The sequence below is a fragment of the Nansenia antarctica genome (assembly GCF_963989245.1).
Source record: "Nansenia antarctica genome assembly, chromosome: 13".
NCBI lineage: Eukaryota > Metazoa > Chordata > Actinopteri > Argentiniformes > Microstomatidae > Nansenia > Nansenia antarctica.
In genome coordinates, this window is record NC_137683.1 from 27,858,203 (window position 1) to 27,869,458 (window position 11,256).

An 11,256-nucleotide genomic window follows, 5' to 3' on the forward strand; every position below is an offset into this window, starting at 1 on the left:
AGTAAGCTGTGATTGGGGATTAGGCCTACCGGGTCTTTCTAGGTCTCCCTGCTTCCTGTAGGCCACATTTAGGACTCACTACAGTTTACCTGTGTTGCTGCTGCCCTCTCTTTCACCCTGCTTATCTCCTGAGAACTCCACCTACTGATGATACCTGGAGGTGGCACACAGCAGTCCTACTGTCCACTACCCTAGGTGACCACTATCATAGGTGACCACTACCCTAGGTGACCACTATCATAGGTGACCACTATCATAGGTGACCACTACCCTAGGTGACCACTACCCTAGGTGACCACTACCCTAGGTGACCACTACCCTAGGTGACCACTACTATAGGTGACCACTACCCTAGGTGACCACTACCCTAGGTGACCACTACCCTAGGTGACCACTACTATAGGTGACCACTACCCTAGGTGACCACTACCCTAGGTCAGTGGTTCTTCAACTAATCAAGCAATTAACCCTAACCCAATCAACCCTAACCCTAACCCTAACCCTTGTGCTAGAAGCAGCTAACTTCAGCCCAAACCCTAGCTCCAGCCTTAACCCTAACCTAGACTAGTCAGTCACTGTATAGGAGATGTATCTGTATTTGGAGAGTGATTATATAATAATAATAATAATAATAATAATAATAATAATAACAATAATAATAATAATAATAATAATAATAACAATAATAATAATAATAATAATAATAATAATATAGAATAATAATAGATATAATACAATTATGTAATACAATTATCCAGTTTTGAAACCAACCCAACCTCCCAGAGTGTATTTGTACAAAAGGGCCAAAAAAATATTGCTCAATGTAGGCAGTGTGTGGACATAATTGAAGGATCACGTCACGTTATTTTGGCAGGCTGTTGAGTTTGTACTGGAGTGAGACAAGACATGAGATAGATGAGTTACCATTTCAGGTTGAAGGGTGAACCTCGTTTTACACGAAGAACAATGTGGTATAGAAATTCACAAATTGGCAAATCCAGTAAGCAACTAAATATTTGTGTTTGTGTAATAGAAACGGTGTGTGTGCCACCTACCGCGTGGAGATGAATGTCCTCACCTGTGTGAGCAGGGTTGCCAGATGGCATTGACTATTTCTAGCCTAACCAAAGTCTAACCAAAAACCAGCCCAAAACCTATTGTCAGAAAACCACTATTTACTATTAGACAGGTGCCCATCTCCTGCCCCTAAACCCTGCAAATTGTATGTAGTTACTAGGGTGTGTGTTTTAACTTAACACATTTTGTAACTTTCAGGCACTGACATTTTGATACCAACTAAATACCGTACATTTTATCCAGCCCAACCGCTCAAATGCTTATTTTTTTCCGGCCCAGTGTGATCAAAAGTAGCCCATTCGGCGGTAACCCGCCCCACCTGGCAACCCTCCAGGCTGTGTGAGTGTGTGGTTGAAAGGCGCTCTGACAAACTGCTCGCCACTGACCTCTGGCGGCAAGTGTTTTCAATCATTTCAAAGTCAATCATTCGACTGTTGAGGTGCAGTCTCCCCCCACCCCCCCCCCCCCAACAAAATCTCAACACAAAACAATGTGTGACTATGTTAAACCACCATTTAATATAATAATTCATAACCGTTGGATATATAGTATCAGGATACAAGTGGCCTTCAGCTCAATGCAGTGTGGTCGTGTGTGCTATGTTGAGGCCTCTACGTTGAGCTCCATTCTGGAAAGGAGACTGTTGTTGGATCACAAAAGGGAGGAACTCACTGTCTGCTCTTGGGGAACTGGAAGTAAACTGTTTGCTATTTTAATGACATAGCGAGTTTGAAATCTGTTTGATGTTCACGTTTGTAAACTAAAAAAAGACCTAATGGAGACATTGACTTTCCTGTACAGACTAAGGTAGCCTCTAATAAAGGGAAACAGCACTAGCAGGACTGGTTTTTGGAGAGACGTCGACTTTACAGTATCCAGTAGTCATCATGATCATCAAATACCAGACTATATACATAATTCTGTAATGTAAAATATAGAAAGTCAATAATCGTTCAACTCCATATATTTTCATATCAGAATAATGTATCTGAGTATGTTAGTTTGACAGCCATCCTTAATAATAATAATAATAATAATAATAATAATAATACATTTTATTTATGGGCGCCTTTCAAGGCCTTTCAAGGCTCTCAAGGACACCTTACAAGACACCTTACAAGACAGTTTAAAACCACAATCAACAAAGCAAAATTAGATAAAAACAGCAAAATCAGATATATAACAACAAACAAAATACAGGAGATCAAACCAAGTAAGCCATTGTGAAAAGGTGTGTTTCCTTCAACAATTTGTTGTTGCCATTAGTTAATAAAGAAATAAATGCTGACTCACTGCCTACCATACACATGTGAATTGAAACAACAGAAAAAGACGACTGTCCGTTGTAGGTCTACCAGCTGGGATCCTAGTCTATTATTGACATTCCCAGCTCTTTAATGTGGGACTAGGAAATCCCTGTTTATCCCACAATAATGTTTTTGAAAGTTGCACCTGAGCTGAACACACACACACACACACACACACACACACACACGCACACACACACACACACACACACACACACACACACACACACACACACACACACAGACAGACATACACACGCGTGACAACAAAGGATGCCTGACCCAGGTCATGACACTCTGCCCCGTCTCACCACTTTATTTAGACTTTTATATTCTATGTATTTTTATTTTCTTAGGAAGTCCGACCGGCGATCCCAAAATGGGAAGAGTGGTGTGAATTTTATAGAACGGTTTCCTCTCGGATGGAGGATGTTCCCAGCCAATCTTTCATGGATGGAGCTAACAGAAGTCACTGGGACGAGGAAGTGTGGACAGGTGCTCACGGACGGTCTCACAGTTCCACAGAAATAAAACACAATAGAACACGTTTATTGTATTCATGTCACTGACACCCATATCAAACAATGTGTTTTCAATGGGAATTGTATATATCTTTCATGATTTGATATTGATATTGATGCTGAATGCCTTTGATTGATTTATTCATAGACAAATGTGCCTTATTAATCAAAATCATGTTGCTTTATTGTGCTTAATACAACATTAATGATTTGTTTATCTCGGTCAAAATGATATGTTGTCATATTGTCATTTGTCAGCATATTTGTCAGTTTCAAGATTCAAGATTCAAGATTTATTGTCTGTCACACAGTGACAGAAATTCTCCTTCGACAGGCTCCATAAAGTGCAGCTCAAGAATACATTTCCACATTAAAAACACACATAGGTCACATACAAACAGACAGACAAAGCAGTGTTTATAAAATGTAGTGCCTATATTCCATTTCTATTTCATGTGTCTGTTCATATGACATGTTCATACGTACAGTATACGTTAAAGAATGATTATAAATTCTGTTTATTTCTGGAGATGGTGAACCTTCAGCCGTTACTGGTAAGAGTTAGTCACAGCGTGTCTATGAAGAAAGTCCAACATCCTGTGACGAACCTGTTCAGATGTACAACATTGCTCACTGTTTCCTGAGCCTTGCCTTAGTAAGTGTCGAGCTCTTGACCCCAGGAGAGATCTCTGTGACGAAAAAAGAAGCTACTCGTCACAAACGCCACCTCTACCACCCAGTAACAGTGTGTGTGGACTCTGCCATAGCCTCATCTCCTCTCAGCCCCGGCAAAGGAAAACACAGGCGAGAGGAAACTGACTGCTGATGTAGTCATCTTCTAATCACTACCCGCCTGGACACAAGCTAAAAATGCCCTGGGATGCCATGAGGGGATTCAGACAAGAGCGGAGAGCTGATCAGAACAGCCCTGCTGACTGTGTTCCCTTCTCTGACTCAAACCTTTTTTTCCTACATCATACGTATAGTAATTCACTGGCCATTGAAATTTCAAGTGTTCATTGAAATATACTGAAATATAATGGGTTATATTTTAGATTAAACATTCCATGGTTTGATTCCATTAATTGGTTTGATTTTTTCTATTGTGCTTGACTTCTAACACTCACATATGTTATATAAGACATATTTTCTATTGTGCTTGACTTCTAATATCACATATGGATAAATATCACATAGTTATATCATGTTGTGTGACGCTTATTACAGTTAACTGAAATGCTTCATTTCTTCTGGGCCTCAAAGTGTTGGAATCTCTTCTGAATAAACAAAAGAGTGACATCATTCCATATTAAACTAGTGTAGTGATATTATATAAGAACCGAGAGGCAAGGCTGCACCTAAACGCCTCAGGAAATGTTTGTGTATGGTCTCAGGGAAATCTTGGCGCAATAACTGATTATTGTAACTGAGGTCATAACAAAGAAGAAGAGGGGGGAGACCCACGTTATATTTCGACACATCCACACCCACTTGGAGAGCTGAGAGCTATTTATACTAGGAATGAGACAAGACAAGAGCCAGAATCGAAAAGAAAAATAAACTATTGAGTCACTGCATTGAGCAGAGAGATTGACTTCGATGTGTGGACTATATATAGTGGCAACACAACTGGACGTGGGGTCGGAGAGGCCCGGCCTATGAAAGCGATCAGTGCCCAGAGAAGGGAGTGCATATGCCTGGGATTACCGACACCCCTCCACCCAGAACCCTGGTTTAGATGGAGGACACACCCTCCCGCTTCAGCTGTCTCACATGCTGTGAATGCAATCCACTATCAATGACTTAATCAGTACGGTCTCATATAGACTTGCACACTTTCCTTCTCTCTCTCCCTCCCTCAGTTTATCTTTTGTTGAGATATGAGGCATGCCTATACTTTTTCAATGTTCTGAGTCAATGTAGCCTACTGCATGCTTGTACAACACCAAGAATAGTCTTGTTGGGTGGCCTTTATGTCAAAAAACCCAAACAGGTACTCTATTCTCTGTGCTTTTGATTGTTGTTGTCAGCGTAAAAGATTGTATCTCTCGGCCGTAAGATTGTATCCTCCGTCGCTTTGTTTTTATGCGCATGTATTTCTGTTGTCATAGTTACACTTGTCAAACACTCCACTGGAGGCCTCCGGCAAAGCCTGATTTTTCAAGACAATTATTCATCAGTCATTATGCTGGCATGGATCATCTCTCTGACACAACACAGGGAATTCATGCACTCAATCTGTGTCAGGAAAATAATCACCTTTCAAATGTTGGTCGGTGGTTTAGGGTTCTGATACTTTTCAAGCATAGCCTATCTCTATTTTTCTTCTTCACGTTGAGTTACTACTATTTAATACAATCGTTTGTGGTTTGTGTCACTTTATTGGTGAGTGAATGTTTGTTTGTGGTAAGTCTGTATTTGTTGCTGTGTTTGTGGTTAATCTGTGCTCATCATTATCAGTATATTTGTGAAAGGCAGCAACCTGAGGGGAGATTAGTTGTGTGCTCCGGTGATTAAGTGCTCCAGTGTTAATGTGGCGAGCCGCCCAGGCAAGGCTGTAATCTCCCCGCTCCCCTCCCCGACAACCAGCACTGTCAGCCAGGCCTCAGGGCACACACACTCTCACACACACTATACACAGGAACAACACAGAAAGCCCCTGTTTCCTGGGCTGGAGGCTATGCCGGTCTCTGGGCTCTACGTCTCTCTCTCTCTCTCTCTCTCTCTCTCTGTCTCTCTCCCTCTCTCTCTCTCTCTCTCTCTCTCTCTCTCTCTCTCTCTCTCTCTCTCTCTCTCTCTCTCTCTCTCTCTCTCTCTCTTTCTCTCTCTCCCCATTTCCCCCCCCCCACACATTCACTTGTATTCTCATAATGACTATTTGTGACCAAAAACCAAAACAGTAGAGATCATCATCTCTTGCTTTCTTAATCTGTGGTAAATACAGCTGAGTGTCATACTAGAGCTACCCAACGTTCCTCTACACACAGATTCCCGGTCACCTGCCACCTGCCGCCTACCTTCCTCTGGCTCGAATATTAAATCAGCAAATGTACTCAGCGATTTGCTCCCATCAATTAGATCCATTAGTGGAGGGGGGAGATAACATCAGCTCTCCCAAGGGGGTCTGCCTGGGGGCGTCTAACCCCTCTCCCCCGACCACCACACCCCACCCGGTCCGTACAGGTGATCTTCCGAGACGCTGCAGGGGGATAGTGGTCTGAGCATGTCGTTATGTAGTCATTAGCTACCATCAACAGAGAGGCTCAAACCTAGAGGCCCAGCTGAAGACTGAATCGAAAACAATTCATTAATTAACAATTAATTCACATTCATTTTTGAATGCGTTCCACTGCCTGTCTAGCACAGAGGGGAAGGGTGTTACCTGTTAGAAATGGAGGTGTGACACATGTCACCTGCAACCAGGGCCTGTTTGGTTGGGGGGTGGAAACCTTACAGTACATGTGTGTTTTCTGTATGTTTTATGGGAATGGTTGTTTAGGGGATTACCGTACTTCACCACTGTACTGCTTACAGTGTTACAGTCAGCACTCGAGTTGAGAGGGGATGAGGGGGGATGGCATCACAGCTGAAATAAAAACGGTCAAAATCATCCCCCTTCTAAAACTGCCATTCCCCCTTTCCATCCCTTATGTCATTTTATCAATGAACGTGGTACTATGCTATTTCAACATTTAGTTTTGCACATATTGAGTAAAATACTGTGGGCGAGGGTGGGGGCACGCACACATGCAATGACATTTTTTACCAAGTTACTGACACTGAAGTCACTGACGCTGTGGGGATGCTAAAATTGTCCCCATATGATCAAATCCACCATCCCCCCTGATTTTCTTTTACAACTTGAGTACTGCTTACAGTGTTACAGAGTGGTACAGTACAGTTGATAATTACCGCCCTCTCTGCATTAAATATGTTGCATGTGAAAAAACATAAGGTAGCCAATCTGAGTTTGATAAAATATTAGAGAATATAGTGATTCACCCATACTAGGATTATTTTTTTAAGCTCTAGAATTTACAATCAGCAACTTTTTCTTTTTGCCAGGTTTAGGAACACAGAAATGACATCACACCATAATGACCGTGGGAAGGGCGGGCGAATATTTACCTTGAGATACAACCTCTTGCTTGTGTTACATGAGAGATTTTCAAAACATTGGACATGAACAAAGTGGACAAATGTACGTCCCTGAAACATGTTTCCTCTGAAGTTCTAAAAATGGAGTTGGGGGTCAGGGTGATTGACCTCTCGGACAAGAACCTTTTCCTTTGAAAAGGAAAGAAATATTTATTTATAAAATGCTCTTGGCCGTTTATAAATACATTTCCATATTTCTCTTGATGTGCTCGGTTACGTTCGCCCGCATCCTCCCTTCCTTCAATGTCCAAGATGTAGGAACACTGATATTTACCTTTGGGAAACACCGGCAGAAATGTATCAGTATCTATTCATCCATTAAGAGATAAACAATAACATAGCCAATCTATTTTATTTCCTATTTATTTTCCCCAATGAATCAATGTTATCGGTGTTTTGAAGTAAGAAAATAAACATAGAGACCTGCCTATTTGGTACATTTTAATTTAAGTTTTAAACAACCAAACTATGAGATTCATTTTGATATGATGAGTCTCCATTGTTCGGTATAGGTGTAGTATACACTAATATTTAATGGCCTCAGCCATTAATCAGGGGAGACTAAATCATTTACAGACAGGATGTCCGCCACATAAACTGAGCTGGGATGCAGGAGGGAAAGCAAGGCGCCATGTGTAAGCCACCCCCTGAGATCATCAGCTCCACACCGACCAGACCAGGAAGTGGCTCAGCGTGGAGAAACCCTGCTGCTGCCAGGTGGACCTATCAGACACCATCAGCTCCTTCACTTTACTTCACTTTACTTCACTTTACTTCACTTTACACACGCTGTTGTGAAGCTACAACAATCAATACTCATACAAAATGCTATAAAAGAGAGAACACTTGTAGAAATAACTGACCTTGAAAGATTACATACATTTTCTAAATGTTGGGTAATTATTTAGTTTCAACCACTACAATATACTGTAGGGACATGAATGACTATGTATTCAATCGATTGTCTGGACCAAATAAAGTGTTAACATTGTAAGTCACTTTTAAATATTAAAAGACATGTGAAGGTCATGATCAAAAGGTTTGGGTATTTTCTGAGCGAATTTAAAAACAGCATATTTGTTTAAAACTGGCATTGAGCTATAAAACTTAGAGTGGGTTTAAATAAACAATGACCTGAACTGCACTGAGATAAAATAAATAACGGTTGTGTTATCTAAATACATATTTATAGTTGAATGAATGTGTATGGTATCAGCAGGGAAAAGGTGATGTAAATAACAAAAACAAGCAGTGATCTATTTTGGTTCAAAACTTTATTTTTCAAAAGTGCAAAAAAAGTATAAAACACCTATACATAAACCTTAAAATAGTAACTGTACATTATTTATTATCACAAAATCTTTTATATTCCTGTTCAGGAGCTTTCCCCGTTACAGAAAAGAAGATGAAACGGAAATAACAAGAAAAAAAAAAGAAGCATACCAGTGTGAGAAACAATCCTCATCACAAACCAAATATCTATGGCTTTACTTCAGCTCATCCAGATACACGTTGAACATCCTTCAAATCCCCCAACACAAAAAGAACCTAACATAACTGCATTTAGAAACCCTAATTAAAGAGTTTGCACTGGCCTGGCGTGTCAATGCTAAAAGAATGAGAGAGAGAGAGTGAGAGAGACAGAGAGAGAGAGAGAGAGAGAGACAGCGAAAGAGAGAGACAGAGAGAGACAGAGTGAGAGAGGAGACAGCGAGAGAGAGAGACAGCGAGAGAGAGAGAAACAGAGAGAGAGAGACAGAGAGAGAGAGACAGCGAGAGACAGCGAGAGACAGCGAACGAGAGAGAGGAGACAACAAGAGAGAGCGGGCGGCGGGGAGGTGGGGGGGGAGAGAGAGACTGAAATAGAGAGAGAGAGGGAGAGAGAGATTTGAGGTCAAGTTATGTGCCGCAGTAGCTGCAGGCCTCCAGAGAGCCAGAGAGGTTATGAGTTGCCGTAGTTGCAGTAGTACACCGTGCTGGCATCAGACAGCACAGAGGATATGAGGGAGCTCTCGGTCCCCCCCTGCATGCCGGCCTCGTGTGCCCCCCCGCCAACGTACGGCAGACCCGCCATGTCCCCCCGGCCGCCCCCCGGTGCAGAGGAGTTCAAGTACTGCTCGAACTCGCTGCGGTCCACCTCCCCCAACAGCTCAGAGGGGTGCATCTGCTCCACTCCGTCTGCGTTGTGGTGGGGGTGGGGGTGAGGGTGGGGGTGGGGGTGGCCCTCCGGAGGAGGGGAGAGCTGTCCTGCACCACCGTGCCCTGGGTGGTGGTGTCGTTTGGGGTGACCACCGCCGGGGCTGCAGTGTTGGCTGTAGTACATCGCCATGGGGTTGAAGGGACCACCACCCTGCTGGGATGACTGCTGCTCGGGGGCCGAGGAGAGGTGTCTATGGAGGGGGTGGTGGTGGCTGGGGTGGTGCGGGTCCTGATGCGGGTACTCCCCGCCCTGAGAGTGGTGGTAGGCGTACGCGGGCATCACGTGGCAGTCCTCCCCCTGGGAGTGAGGGGACGAAAAGAACATGGAGGAGTCGCCGCTGTCCACCGCGTCCAGCGGGGAGGTGTCGGGCGTGGGCAGGCTGTAGGGTTCATAGCCGGCTCCTCCCCCGAGGGCATCGCGGTAGTGGCCCAGAGCCTGGTGAGGCACCTGGTAGCCTCCGTGCTCGTGGTAGCTCAGCGCCAGGCCCTCCATACACACACGCCCGTCCCCCACGCCCAACGACAACGAGGCGCCCTGGTGGTCCGAGACCCCGTGGACGAGGTAGCCCGCGTCGAGACGCTTAATCCTCTTCACCTGCTTCCTCCGGCGGGGACGGTACTTGTAGTTGGGGTGGTCCTGCATGTGCTGGACCCGCAGGCGCTCGGCCTCCTCCACGAACGGGCGCTTCTCGGTCACGGGGAGGGCCTTCCACGACTTCCCTGCAGATCAATAGGAGAGTTGGTGTCAGTTATGGCGCATAAGGTATGCAGCACTGGTGATGTGCTCCAAAATAGCTCATCACCATTTTTAGTAGCGACAGGGAGATCTTTATTTCGAAATAACACATCACTGTTATTGTTGGGTCAGTCATTGATGTTGGGGATACACCGGTAATAACTTGAACTGATGTTAAATGGCATGGAATGATGTCATTCGAACTGTTTACTACTTTCTATATTGTAACATTTGACAATTCAACTGGTAGAGAAGGGGTTAGGGTTAGGTAGGGTCACTGAAGCACATCAACATGTTCCATACAATTACATAATTATACAACATTTACGCAGAGAAATAATAGCAGCAGTGTGTAGACTTGCGTGAGACATTCGGAGTACACAGCTTTCTTGGAGAGATAGATAGCACTTTTGGGTAAAACGAAAAGCCTATAATTTAAATATCTTACCCAACATTTTGCTCAACTCCGCATTGTGCAGGTCCGGGTTCTGCTGTGCCAGCCGCTTGCGCTCATCCTTCGCCCAGACCATAAACGCATTCATGGGTCGCCGGATTCGCGGCTCGGTCTTCCCAGCAGCACGATTCTGGTTCCCGGAGCCGGAGGCGCACGGTTCGCTTTTCACCTTGGTGGTCTCCCCGAGGGGGCTGAGGGGGTCTGCCCACTGACAGTGTCCCATTCCAGGCATCATGATTGACATCGCGCACCGAGCCTGCTGGGTCTGATCGTCACTGGCGTAACCCGCATCGGGACTACTCATCTCTGTTGTCCAGCTGCGGGCTATGGTGAAACCACCGGACAATAACGACTGATACTGATTATTATTACTGAGCGAATATTTACACAAATAAAATAAAAAAATGTTTGAAAGATGATAAACAAATAAGAACTCTTAACTATTCCAAAGTGGATAGAAAATATGTCACTGCTGAAAGTGCGTGCCTAGAGGGACTGAACTCTATAACTGACTACCTCACTCAGATGTTGAGGGGCTATAAGCGCACAGGCGACCAATCACAGAGAGGTGGGAGGTCCCGCTACTACTAAGGTGTAAGAAGTTAAATGTACCGCCTTCTTGCCTTGTGGGGAGTAAAGACACGCGGGCGAAAGTCCAAAACATATACTTAAAAAAATAAAAAAATAATATTGTCATATGATGATGATTGAGATAAGGTTAATGATAATGACTATTTTGCACCAGGAATTTGACGCACTGTTTTGGGGGAAAAAAGCTCATGAAATAAAGCAAATGTGTAAAAA

General features: G+C 43.8%; 1 protein-coding gene across 1 annotated transcript; it reads right to left on the reverse strand.

The window, feature by feature from the left end:
- Positions 1–9,005: 9,005 nt before the first annotated feature.
- On the reverse strand, positions 9,006–10,756 carry sox17 (SRY-box transcription factor 17; the record flags this gene model as incomplete). Its single annotated transcript, XM_080544378.1, has 2 exons — positions 9,006–9,982; positions 10,447–10,756. The coding sequence occupies 2 exons, from the start codon at positions 10,754–10,756 to the stop codon at positions 9,006–9,008; spliced, it is 1,287 nt and encodes a 428-aa protein (XP_080400504.1).
- Positions 10,757–11,256: the final 500 nt, after the last annotated feature.